Below are 13,688 nucleotides of genomic sequence, written 5' to 3'. Positions count from 1 at the left end.
AGACGACGTTGACAGGTGATTTTCAAAGTAAAAGTATTTACTTTGTTTACCCCATTAACAATTTATATACATCAATAATCCATTGCTTGCAAATATGAAGAATAAGAATCATACTTTGGCACTATGATGAGTGCAATTTCATTCAAAAACTAAAAACATAGTGTTGCTCAGAGGATCTCAATTGTTTTTCAGCCAAGGACCCCTAAAGACAGAGAATATACTGTCTGGGACCTCTTCATCCATGTCCCTTGGAATAATTTGAAAAAGTCCGATTTTTTTTACACTACATTGTCTTAGTTATGTGAAAGAAAAACACAACATGAATATATTAGAAAGATATTAGACATGCATTTAAAATATTTGTATAATTTTAACATGGAATAACCATGAAACAGTGCAACTGACATCAATTTAATCAGCAAGTAACACTATCTAAAATAAAATATCAAAAGCAAATCAAGAGAAAGAGGACTCAATTTGAAGTGCATTTCAAAACACACACACACTTATCAAGAGAAGTGCGAAACATAGATCAAAGATGTGTCGGGAGCTCTTGGTCATTAGTCCTGACGAAGACCTACAGTGATCAAAACATTGTTTTTGTTTTTTAATGATTTAGTCACTAAAATAAAGGCTTTTTAATATGTCCTTCCTCGTTGTTACTTTTTTTTACATTTTGGATTGCCTCCCTGTTAAAAATAGTATTCCTTTTAACTATAAAGCCTTTTGCAACAAAAAAAAGACCCACTGGCAGATGTTTAATGTCCCACACTTTGATATTCAACCTTGAAGACTTGCAAGGTAGACTATAGTTTTGAGGTTGCTCAAAGTCGGGCTGATCATTGTGCATACACAAAGATGTCAGGATGTTCAGTACCTAGAATAAAACCTTTATTATTCATGACAGAACATACATACAGATAAATACAAAATACAAAACTACAGCAATTTCATTACCAAGCCATTATAAGAATACAGTATAATACATAAGCAATGTACAAAGCAATTGAAACGGATCAATCTCTAAATCCATTTATTTTCTTTAGGGTCCTTGAAGTTTGCTGTGAACACACAAGAACACAACTGATTAGTAAGAGCATTATTGATGGTTGAAACTATAGTTTTCTGTAGTGAATGACCTCAAGTTAAAAGTTAAACCTCAAGAACACATCTTACCTGTCCTCAACAGTTCTGCTGGACGGGTAGTAAACCTTAAATGTGAAGCCACTTTTGGGAAATGAGCCCTGTAGAAATAAATGATTGACAAATTATATTAGTGAGAAATACAACATGAGTCCATATTGAGACAAGACCATGATATAACGTATAAAACATTATTTGTTTTTTTCTGTCAAAGGATCATTTTTAGAGCCCTCACTTAGGTTTTTGTTTCTTACCGGGTTGACACAGAGGCAGTCTGTGTTCTTGATGCTGAATGGGTCGTATTTGTCTGCAAAGATGATGACATCAGGGACCGGGTAGACACGCAGGGAGTAGTCGTACGCCCAGAATACAGGACTGACATACAGAGGCAGTGGAGTTAAGTGACCCTGGGATAGGATGGTCTTAACAAACTGGGGAGAGGAGGAGGAAAATGACAAGATCATTTATTTACTAAAATAAAAAGGACATATCACTTTGTGGTTTGACAGATATGAGACCAGGCTGGGTAGTTTACAAACCTCTTTGCAGCAACAACTCATTACTTAAGTTTATTTAATTGAAAGAAGTTTTTTTTTTTTTTTAATTGAAAGAAGTTTTTTTTTATTTAAAGAAGTTTTTTTTAATTTAAAGAATGACAAACTTTTAAAACAAAAACTACATAAAAAGGGAAATAAAACCTCTGATAAAAATAAACCTTGTAACATTGTATGTCTGTTTAATGAGAGGATTCAGTTCACTCCGTAATAAAATAGTTTTTCTGCTGAAGTTTCTGAAGCTGAAACTCACATGGTTTGGAATGTCAAGATTGTTATTGGGCAACCGGACGCAGTTCCTGCACATCTTGTTGACCAGGTCTTCTCTGATAATGACGATCTCCTGGCTGCAGTACTGGATCCTGACAGGAAAAACAGAAGTATTGTCAAAATGTCAAGGCCTCAGTCACAATTTCCTCAAAGGCTTAGAAATCAACCTCGAGTACACCAGATCCCCGATCACTCTACATAAAAGCCTCATATGTTTTACCTGCATGGGTTAGTAGTGAACACTGAAAACGGCACCCTCTGTCTGAACTCCTCCGTGATGTGATCCGCCAAGGGAGGCCTAAGAAAAACATATTTATCCACATGTGTCCAAACCCACAGAACAAAACTCACATAATGAGGTCAAAAAGCAGATGTCTCAGAATTTTTACCGTGGCAGGATGCTGCCTGGACCGGGGTCTTCCGGGCCAGGAACAAACACAAAGCGAGAACTGCGGGATAAGGGTGAACAAAACTCAAGTCAAACACATTGAAACTTAAATAGTTAAAAGGTGCCCTGTGGAGTTTAGAAAAAAAAAAGATAAACAAACAAAATGAATGTGTTTCCTTCCTCATAAAATAATTGCAATGCCGATTTTTCAAGTATTTTAAATCCATAAATGTTTTCATCCATGTTAACTAGCTTGCAGTCTCCTTCTTTGCGCATTGGAGCATGTCTTAGCATATCTTGTTGGCAGGAGTGGACTGAGTGACCTGCATGTGCGTTCTCATACACCTGCACAAGATAAACAAAGCAGGAGACTACTTATAGAAAGAACGCTCCATAGCGCTACTAGAGGTGAACAACTCCACAGGGAACCTTTAAGAATAATCCAGAGCAGACTAGAGTAACAACTCTATCAGATCCTACCTGCTGTGAATGCTGGGGTAGGCACATATAGCATCAGCAAGAGCCTTCAGTGACTCTAAAAAGAGAAAAGATAAATTAGATTGTGAAACGCACAAAGATCTAAAATCGACTACAGTATGTTACGAGTGATGAGGAACCAAAAGTCTCACCTCTGAGTGATTTGATCTGTGTTTTTCCATATGGGGCCGAAGAGAAGTTGCCACACAAAATGAAGCAGATGGGAGGCATCGAAGCATAGCCTGTAAGAAGTGAGTGAGGTGTGAAGTGAGGCTAAATGTGATTGATGTCTCATTAAGTGCACATTATGGACCTGTAAAGTCTAAGACTGTGATGCAACACCAGACCTGAAAACATGACGTTGAGCTTTTCCATCACTTCAATGCTGTCCAGCCACACATCAGAAACGATTACAAACATGGCGTCTTCATTCTCCTCCTCCAGCTGCTTCAGCTTGGCTGAGGCCTTCACCGAAGTGGTGGATGGACCACCAAAGAAGTTCAGATTGCCGTAGTACGCTCTGGAAATAAAGCAAGGATCGTCGGTGACTCACTGTTCCTTTACATGAAGCGGTGTCCTTTATAAACAAAACTATTTCTACAGGAGTTAAGTACCCCGTGTCGCGATACACCAGTATCAACGATAACCACATCAATTTATTGTGTAAATAACCCAGCGTCTCTAAAATCATTAGTTACAGACTTCATCATGGTTATAGAAAGTTTAATTCATTAATTAAGAGCAAAAACGTACAATAAACAAAGTTAGAGATGAATTTGAAGTTTTTTTCCAAACTTTCTATAAATATCGCAATATTATTATTGGGGGTTATTTTGGTCATCCCTTCCTGAACTTAAACCTGAAATGCAACATATTTTAAAATGAATATATCATATTGTATTTGCCCTCACATTAGTTCACTGCATATCAACAAGGTAAAACAATGTGCTAGATGTCACTCTAGGTTCTCCTTCACCTTTGCTTTAATTTCAAAATGTAAAAAAGCAACATATCTAATGTCAGCTTGTAGTTATCGCTACATTGACAGTTCACTACTTTAGCTTGCAATGAAAGTTGTTTTTTTCCAATCCACTGACCTCGTGCCTGATGACGACTCTGTTGGTGGAAACCCGAAGCCATTGACGTGGAAAACTGAGTCCTCGTACCAACCTGCAGGACAAAGTGCATAACTTCTAATAATGTATGCAATAATATTTTGCTTTAATCTTACTGCATCTTTGTTGTAGCAGTAGTTGATATCTTACCCTCTGCTAGTACGAAGCAGGATTCTGTGTAGAGGCCATTATGAAACTGGTGGGAACCTGGTCAAGGAATACATCCATTTTAAAAGCAACAATATATTGTATGAAGTAGTTTCTTTGTTGACCGGCTCCAACAAACATATAAAAAGGATATTGCTTTGGACATGTCCAGCTGTACTGTTCCACTTAGGTCCTCCAGGTAAAATTTACCCTGAAAAAAAATAAAGAAATGTTTCAAAACTAGATGAAAATATACATTGTACTGAATAAAAGACAGGAAACCTTTCATCACTAAGTCACCTCTTTCAGTTGTGTGATCATCCCTAGTACAATCACCTCTCCCAGTTTAGATGTGCTGCCAAGCAGCGCTTCAATGGTCTTGAGCTAGAAAAGACAAATCACAAAAACGGTCCAAAATATGTCAAATGCAAAAACAGTAAGACAACTTTCAATTAGTGTTTTAAAATGTGTTACCTGGAATTTGTTTTGACCCTCTTCAACAGCAGATCCTATTGCAGGTGGGGTGAAGAGCTGGTGCCGATGTATACGCTACAAAAGATATTTCTGTATAAATTCAACATGCAAGCTACACATACTTCACATAACAGCAGAGAGATTGGGTCGGTTCCCCATTCTGGAAATTTGATGATGACCAGAGCTCACTTACCTGTTGTAAGATGGTGTAGCGCTCCCTGAAGAATTCAGCTTTGTCTTTGGCCAAACCACACAGACTGGATGCTGAATGACTTGTCATACTAATACTGAATAAAAAAGCCAAAATGTAAAACTTTAAAAACTTTGTCTGCAGCACATGAAAGTGTGTCAACTGGATCTAACATCAAACATCAGCAGCAAAACGATTTGCAATTCTAATTTGAATTATTTCAGGGTTTATTTTGACACAAACGAGAAACTCGTCGCTTTACTTACGGTACAAATTTCTTCCGCTCCACGCTGTAAATGAATCTGGGCACATCAAAGGCTCCAATGATGTTGAAAACATTATCACTGGAAGAGAGTTAAACGACTTTTAGCGATAGCTATTCAACCTGGAAAAATGTAGTTTGCCGTGTAATTGTTGCAGTATGATCGGTTAATCAAAAAAGAAAAAAACACTTGCATGGTTTCATCACAAGACTGAGTGCAATCCTGAACAGCACACTCCACCACAGACAGCTCTATCATACTAGAGGTCACTGTTGGAAAACACAAACTGTGATTACAAACTGCAAACGCACTTCAAGAAAACACAGAAACACAATAAGTGCTGCACACAGCAGAGTGTGCACAAGGATTGACTGTTTCTTGTCTCTCATTCTGACTGCTTGCTTCAGTATTGTAAGTTGGAGCAAGCTCTGCTGGACAATATTCAAATTCAAATTTCCAAATTCAAATTCAAATTTCAGTGCCCAATATCTAAAGTAATGACACCATTTCTAATTTTGCAAGCATCTTTTTCTGCATTGCATTCTGTAAAAAAGGTTATATATATACAACACATACGCCAAAATTGATATGATATATATATATAATAGAGACGTAGTACTGTACTTACATGGTTGCTTTTCCACTGCATCCAGGACCTTTTCAATAATATCATCCAGTTCAGAGGCATTGACAGACTCCAGGACCTCCACAAGGTGTCTGCTGGCTTCACTGGATCACAAAAAAACAACCTGGAGATCATTCAGTTGAAGTAGAAGCGCTGAAATTGGTCATAGTTAGTTTAAGGCATTTAAACTAAAGGTGCGAGATTAACAACAGTTGAAATATCAGTCGAGACTTTAGAAGTTAAATTGTCAGTTTAAGTGTAACGTTAGGCGATTTAAAGTACCACAGGGTAGGCTTCAGTGCAAAAACAATTAAGAAAGCATGTACAAATACACAAAAGCACAGCCTGTTACTATTACTTAGTTCCTGTTGCTATTGTCATAAAAAACTAAGCAGAAAGTACAGTCCGCTTCCAGACTATCGCGGCCTTTCAGGTGACAGATATTGACGTTACAACGCTGACAAAAAAACTTAATAACAACATTTAAAATTATTTAAATACATACGGTCGTAGTATAAGTCCCCGCATCTTGAAGCCAGTGGACACTTTTGTCTTTATTTTGCGAGCAACATCCATGGTTGTTACAATAAAGCTTCTCTGTTGTTACTGTCCGACTCAAGATTTGGCGCTAAATGTCAACTTCCGCATTTATTTCATCACTTCCGCTGAAGAATCACACAGTCCTCTGCACAGAACAAACCCGGACAATCATTAAAATGTGTACCATTTCTATAGATTGTACAACTTTTCAACACTTATCCGACATGTTATTTCCTTCCTTAGGAGCTACCAACCTGCAGCCTATTATCATTTGACCTAATCTACTATATTTCCTGTTTATTATTATAGATGCATGTATGTGACTGCATTTTGAGTTTATGATTGCTTTTAATGAAGGTGAAAAATATATAGAAATATACATATATTTGAATCTTCCCTCTATTAAATTTGAGAAAGAACAACGTTTTTTTCTACATTTACACATTATTATTATTATTATTATTATTATTATTATTATTATTATTATTATTATTATTATTATTATTATTATAACTTTGTGATTCATGCTTTTATGCACTGAATGCAATGCATAGATTCTGATTAGTGATTTACGAGATAAGGGAAGTTTAGCAGTTTTGGAAATTAGTTTAAAAAAACTTCTAAAATTATACATATTTCTGTGATTAATTAATCGAAATTAACGCGTTAATTTGACAGCCCTAATTTATATACATATTTTATTTTGCAGTGCCCCATGAAATGTACTTACAAACTGTTACAGTTATGTTGATGGCACTTGGAAATGTTTTTGTCTAATATGGATTATTAGACTAAACAATATTAACAATGCAGGGGCAAAAACAAACACACACATTAACCCTGAGAAACTCCAATCAAGATAAAAAATTTGGGGTAAAAAGAAGAATATATCTCAAAAGCGTGTTTAAGTACTTTATCAAAAATCATTGTGTTTGACTAAGTAGCAGTGGGTTTATGTGTTTAAATGTGGCTGAATCTTGTCATCAGATAAAAAGCAGCAGTTAGGCCTACACCTTATCATGGTAGGAAAAACCAAGGAGCCAGTTCAGGAGTATTGTCTGTGTGAGGAGAACCTCATTGCATTCATTTAAGTTGGGTGTTATAACTCTGCAAATGTACTGTTGTCAGTAAGAATATAATAATTGGGTAAATACGAAAACCATAACTGATGCATATATTGTTACTTTTATTCAGGAAACTCTGAATGAATACAGTGAATGTATACATGTACATGTAATGTAACCGTATTCAATGGTGTTAAGAGATTTTCTTTTATAATTTTAAGTTTGTCTTCTGGAAATTACTGCATCCCATCTTCAGATAAACAATAATGTTAGGATTTATATTGGTCACAGTACAGGATTTAAACACCAAAGACACATCCGCTGTGACAAACCACAGTGTAAATCAACATCAGAATGACCCCATGCAGAAAGCTTTTATTTTGACAAGCAAAAAAAGGACCGGAAGTCGTATTTGTTTTGTAACAATTTTGACACAGATTATGGGAGTACATTAGAACGAGACATATTTTTTGCTATGCTTTGTGTTGGTGTTCACAACATGAGAAACGACAACTGAAAGCCTACTGTGTCACGTGAGCATGATCCTAAGTGTTTTTGTGGAAAGAAATATTTAAAATACTTTCTGTATTGTTGACACCGTTTGTTGTTTTCCCGTCAGCCCTCCGGACATAATGTTAGGCTGGCTTCATATTGTGTACATTTACCATATCCTATTATTTACTAATGTTTATGTTGAGCCGATGACAACAACATGAGGGAAGAAAGCTGTTTTGTGCCAGCTCAGTTATGTCTTACTTCGGTTATTTCCCTTACCATTAAAACAGCAGCTGATCATGTAGGTGACATTTTTGACAGATTCGTTTTTAAATATATAATGTTTAGGCTCAAACGCACACCTTCCCTCTCTAATTATAGCAGCCAGTCATGGATTCCGCATCGGAGAGGCACTGCACTGAGGTGGTGGCCCGGGAGAGGAGCGGACACACGGCTGTGGTGGAGGAGAACCTGCTCTGTGTGTGGGGAGGTTACATGGTGAGCAAAACAAACAAACATCACCAAACCAGCTGTTTAATGTGTTTTCTTTTTGTTGTTGTTTTTGCTGTTCAACATGTTTCCAGACAGTTTATTCGTCATAAAAAGAAAACAACCAGTCTACATTTACTCAGTTACTCTATAACGTTATTAACATGCTACATTCCAGGTGGAAATATTGCACTTTTTGTTTTTTTTACTTTTCTGTTCAACATTTTACTGTAAAACATATGATAATATTATTATATATTATAATATAAATATGATAAAACTACAGCTTGTCACATCTAACTGCTGCTAAGGCTACATGTTGTTTTATTATTAATAATACATCAATAATAATCGAGTAATAGAATATAACAGGTAGGCTACTTTTACTTCTAACATTTTAAATGTAAATCTTTTACTTATTGAGTATTTTTACAATTTGGTATTACCACTTTTACATAAGTAAAGGATCTGACTACTTCCTCCACCAATGTTTACCCAGTACACATACACACACTCACTATGGAAAATACATGCTCTTAAAGAAACAAACCATCCCTCAGCATGCTAATGTAGTTTTGAGCACATTTTCAGAATTTAACTTATTCTTTTGTATTGTAAATCATTAGTTTTCTTCTTTTTTCTCCATATTAGTGATTTATTTCTGTAGCAATAACAGACTTAAAGACGTATTGTGTTATCTTATTTATGTCATAATAATAGGCATGTTGTATTCTCTACAGTCAATTGCTGATGATGAAGTTTTCCTCCCTAACGATGAAATCTGGGTTTATGACTTAGAACGAGGTGTATGGTAAGAATATTAAATAAATGTGAATGTTTTTGTCAAATCAAAGGATAGTGATGCACAACAGTTTTCCCATAATATTCACACGTTTTGTCTTTATTTCTCTCCTGCTTTATGCTGGTTTCATAGTTTTTTGTATTTATCTTGTGCTTTATAAGCACTTGCCTTGAGCTTTCTGCTGTCTAGTCATTGTTGTAAAGTAAATGTAAGTATTTTATCCGCAGTTTTTTTCCAAACTTTGTTTTTTGAAGGGAAGTTTTTCACATGTCAGGGGAAGTCCCTCCCTCTATGTCTGGGACCTGCGGCTGCTCTCTGAATGGACACTTGTACATATTTGGAGGTTGTGATAACAACGGACAGACCAATCAGGTGAGGCTGATGACTGATGCTCCACACAGTTCATGACTTAATTAGGGTTTATTTGTAAAAATCACACCCAAGGGTCACATCTTGGACTGAAGAAAGTTGACATGAAGAAGTGATCAGTGTTTGACTTTAAACAGATCTATTGTGTCGACCTGACAGACGGCAAATACACGTGGAAGAAGATCAAGTATGAGATCGGTTCTGCTCCTTCAGCTCGAGACAAACTATCCTGCTGGGTCTACAAGGGAAAGTAAGCACCATAAAAACGCTCATTTTAACTGACTTATTTGTCATTTATCGTAGTTTTAAATTACTGGACAAAACACACATTTGGAGGGTTTGACACTGACTTTATGGAAACAGGTAGTGAGTGTTATGAGTTAGGTTTCTGTACCCTATCTCTATGTTTTTTAGTTGAATACCTTTTGTTTCCATATGTGGGTTTATTGTAAAATTAAAAAAAAAGGAAAAGGGGAGACTGTCTGCGCACAGAAATGTTGTTTGCCTGACGAAGACCTTGCAAATGGAATAGTTGCACTAATAAAAACTTGGAATATGAACATTTTAGTGTCTCTTAATAACACTGAATACACTCAATAACAGCCTCTCCTTTTTCTTTTGTTGCTGTTTTTGTCCTGCACCTACAGTATACCTAACTGGGGTTGTCTGTGCACGCTATTCACCTTTTTCTGGGTTTACTTTGATGTTATATATTCTACATTCACCTTTAGGTTGTCTAAGTACATTGAAAGCCATAATCTTCAATTTCTCGCTTGCATTCTTTGCTTTGTTTGTTTTACCATTTGAAGTTGCATTGACTAAACTGAATCCATAATATGCGCTTGCATGATAGTAATTGTGATAATTCTTCTGTGATGTTCTCCAGGATCATCTATTTCGGAGGATATGGTCACAAAATGCTGACTGATATTGACAGAACGAACAGGAGCTTCATTGTAGATAAAGCATCATGGGTAATGTTTTTTATTGACTATAAATCTGTCACACGTGTCTGTACACATTTGCTATCACAACAGTGCAGATTAGGAATTAAATATATACATTTTCAAAACATCAGTGACCCATAGTTCATAGTTTAGAGTTCTTTGTTCTTTTGTTACTTTTTCATGTCATTTCTATGAGATTTAGTTCTCACCAGGCCAGAAATGAGAAATTTCAGCATCTGGTGACACAACTGTGAAATTGCTGATACTGACCAAGAATACACTTAAATGCCTTCATATGAATTAGAATCATTTGATTTTAAAAATACTTTTTCAGGTGGAAGAAATCTTCTGGGGATGGAATAATGAGGTGCATATATTTGACCCTTCGCAAGCCAGTTGGAGTGACCCACAGACCCATGTGAGTCAATTAGAGTGTGATTCAAGCTTTTATGCACTGAATGAGATGCATAGATTCTGATTAGTGATTTAAGATTTACGAGATAAGGGAAGTTTAGCAGTATTGGAAACCCGTTTAAAAAAATTTCTCAGATGACTTCAGTGACAGTTTTTTTGTTGCAGGGCCGAGCTCCAGACCCCAGGGCCGCCCACGCCAGTGCCACAGTCGGATGCAGAGGATACGTTTGTGGAGGCAGAGTCATGGTGGGAGCTTTCAGTTCTTCTCATATATTCACAAGTAGACAACAAGAAGTCATCAGGAGCCGCGAGAAGATAAAAGCACCAGTAGTAACCTTTGCCCTTCTTTTTTTTAATTCAGGAAACAAGGATGAGTGATATTCACTGCCTGGACCTTGAATCATGGACGTGGTCAGAAATGTACATATGTGATTGTGATCAATGACAAACTGCAACTGTGCCCAATTACTTTTATTCCAACATTGTCATTGATATTTAAAATAACCTAATCTTAAAAAATATGTTTTCCAGAATCCCAGTGTCCTCCATTCCAGTGGGCAGATCGTGGCACACGCTCACCGCTGTTTCAGACAGCAGCTTGTTCCTGTTCGGAGGTCTCAGTGTAGACTGCAAACCAATGAGTAAGAAAATGTGCCCACTTTTTCATTTGAATTTCCCTCCTTTCTTTGGTCATTTTATGTTTTCTTTTCATTAACACATATGGTTCTCTGTCAGGTGATGGGTGGTTGCTTGATGTTGAAACAAAAAAGTGGAGAGAACTCGAGCATCCCTTTAAGACGAAGCCAAGGTAGAAATTTAAGAATATTAGCTAATTGTGCAACCAAAAATTGCATGTTTTACATGTATGACTATGTACAAGAATTACAGAGTGTTACTGTAAATTGTGGACAGATTTTTTTAAAAGCATAATTTCCCCTGTCCAAGGTTGTGGCACACAGCATGTCCAGGCAAGGACTCTGATGTGATTGTGTTTGGTGGAAGTTGTGACTACATCCTACTTATTGACAACGTAAGTATCACATTTTAGGAGCTGAAAAAATTAATGTGAAATCATTCTAATGTTACAGACCTGAAATCATCACATGACAATATATAAAAATCCCGTAAAAGCCTCTGAATTGACATTAAAACAGGCACAATGTAGAGAGAATAGTAAAAACCTTCAAATCATCAGATATTTAATGCTCAACAGATGTATTCAGGTGCTGTTTAGTTTATATAGTATATAGTGAAGTATAGTGCACATAAATATATACCCTGCAGTATGTCCACAGTTGATATTTTTAATATGTACAGTATATCAAAATTGACCTTTACAAACCTTGCATATTTCTTTTTCAGAGTCACTGCAATGATGCACTTGTCTTCCAGACGCAGCCGTATCCTCTATTCAGGTAAAAAACGATTTATATTTTATAACATTTTAATTTTAGAATTTCATTTTTTTTAAACACATGAAAAAATGTCTAATAATTTAATAGCAGAAATAGACCTTTACACGTCAGACATTCTGACTCGTCAAACATAGTTGGAGTAAATGACATTAATAATTAATTTAGCTAATAATACACTTAGTTTGAGTTTTCCCAGGTTAAGTTCTCGGAATCATTGATGATCAGCTTAACTGGAAAAAACACATCTGTTATGTGTCCAACAAAGTTGCAAAACATATAGGTGTTTTATGGAAAGTAAGAGGCCTTGTTAAGAAAAAAAAAAGCATATTACTCTATTATTAATCCTTTCATATCTTATGGCAAGATATTATGGGCAAGCACATATAAAACCAATGTCTAGTCCATCTTTCTATTACATTTGTTTCCCTAACTTTAGCTGGAATGTGCATACAGCCCCAGAGTTATTAAACATATTTGACATCAATAAACTTCAGATACTTTTGTATTCTAATCTTTTAACAATATATCGTCAGATCTACAGAACAAGCCTTGGTGAGTTTTATTTAATAGCTTTTCTGCTTCACTTTGCAGTCACTACTATCTTAAACAACTTCTCTTGATGGTGCTATATCAATTAGGTTTGAAACTGTGTATGAAAGCAGTGCAAATAGTTATTATATATATATATATATATATATAGTTATTATGTTTCTTGTGTGGAAATTGTATGATTTTCTTCCTTTGAGGTAAAAAATGTCAGTCTGTAAATTGGTGGCAAGCATTTACAGCTGCCTTCAATTTCAATGTTATGTGGGTTCCTTAAGCCCTAAGGTATTTTTCTTATCTTTTTTTGCACAAGATAAACACAAATAAAGAACTACAATTAATGATGGCTGCATTACATTTAGGTGTATTTCACTTGTCCTTCTCCTGTTATGGCAAGTATAAATATCTGCTGTTAAACAGGTCTTTTTCTTCGTAAGTCGTGTTATAAAATCAAATTATCGCATCAGGATAAACCCCTTGGGATGTATCATCTCCTTTTCAAGGGTTATATTTACTTAAATGATGTAATCTGTTTCCTAAAATAGAAATGACAAATGACATACTTTCTATTCTGACAGGATTTGTGAGGATTACATTGCAAAGAATGTGAAGAACTATGAGATGCTCAGAAATCAGCTTTCCCTTCTGCCTCCCAAACTACTGACGGCAGTACAGAGAAGAATGTCTTTCTACAGGCCTTCAAAGAAGCAGCAACAATAGTTCAAAGAAAGTCTTAATTGCCAAGTGCTATACTTTCTTCAGTATGAACATCTCAGTCAGACTGTAGGTAGCGGTTTTATTTTTTAAATACATTGTGCAAAAATATTTTATGGTGTTATATTTTATTGTTTTAGAGATGCACATTTTATTGTGTACAGTTTGCCTGCTGCCTGTGATGACTGTGATGATTAAAGGGCACACCAAACTGCTTTTGTATGATGTGGATTATTAGACTAGACAC

The 13,688-nt window shown here is 35.9% G+C and overlaps 2 protein-coding genes across 4 annotated transcripts; one reads left to right on the top strand and one right to left on the bottom strand.

Moving 5' to 3' along the window:
* Positions 1-869: 869 nt before the first annotated feature.
* On the bottom strand, positions 870-6,308 carry pole2 (polymerase (DNA directed), epsilon 2). Its single transcript, XM_029460800.1, has 19 exons — positions 6,152-6,308; positions 5,650-5,750; positions 5,215-5,290; positions 5,025-5,102; positions 4,762-4,855; positions 4,569-4,643; positions 4,395-4,478; positions 4,249-4,305; positions 4,098-4,146; positions 3,930-4,002; positions 3,180-3,352; positions 2,985-3,074; positions 2,836-2,890; positions 2,357-2,416; positions 2,188-2,265; positions 1,951-2,059; positions 1,398-1,574; positions 1,177-1,244; positions 870-1,061 (listed from the first exon to the last, which is right to left on the bottom strand). Exons 1-19 carry the CDS (start codon positions 6,220-6,222, stop codon positions 1,043-1,045), a joined length of 1,587 nt encoding a protein of 528 aa, XP_029316660.1. The 5' UTR covers positions 6,223-6,308; the 3' UTR covers positions 870-1,042.
* Positions 6,309-7,651: 1,343 nt separating this feature from the next.
* LOC115027862 (kelch domain-containing protein 1) lies at positions 7,652-13,656 on the top strand. Of its 3 annotated transcripts, none has more exons than XM_029461391.1 (14): positions 7,652-7,783; positions 8,127-8,243; positions 8,975-9,045; positions 9,291-9,408; positions 9,543-9,655; positions 10,292-10,379; positions 10,687-10,770; positions 10,932-11,012; positions 11,128-11,186; positions 11,298-11,407; positions 11,502-11,574; positions 11,712-11,796; positions 12,129-12,181; positions 13,306-13,656. In XM_029461391.1, the coding sequence occupies exons 2-14, from the start codon at positions 8,136-8,138 to the stop codon at positions 13,445-13,447; spliced, it is 1,185 nt and encodes a 394-aa protein (XP_029317251.1). In that variant the 5' UTR covers positions 7,652-7,783; positions 8,127-8,135; the 3' UTR covers positions 13,448-13,656. The 3 variants fall into 3 exon arrangements, with proteins under 3 accessions (XP_029317251.1, XP_029317252.1, XP_029317253.1); XM_029461392.1 differs by having other exon boundaries at positions 7,656-7,783; positions 8,130-8,243; XM_029461393.1 differs by lacking the exons at positions 7,652-7,783; positions 8,127-8,243 and having other exon boundaries at positions 8,988-9,045; positions 9,264-9,408.
* The last annotated feature ends 32 nt before the right edge of the window (positions 13,657-13,688 follow it).

This window comes from Cottoperca gobio, chromosome 22, assembly GCF_900634415.1.
Source record: "Cottoperca gobio chromosome 22, fCotGob3.1, whole genome shotgun sequence".
NCBI lineage: Eukaryota > Metazoa > Chordata > Actinopteri > Perciformes > Bovichtidae > Cottoperca > Cottoperca gobio.
Note: the sequence above shows the minus strand (reverse complement) of the source record. Positions and strands in the feature narration are given on the sequence as shown.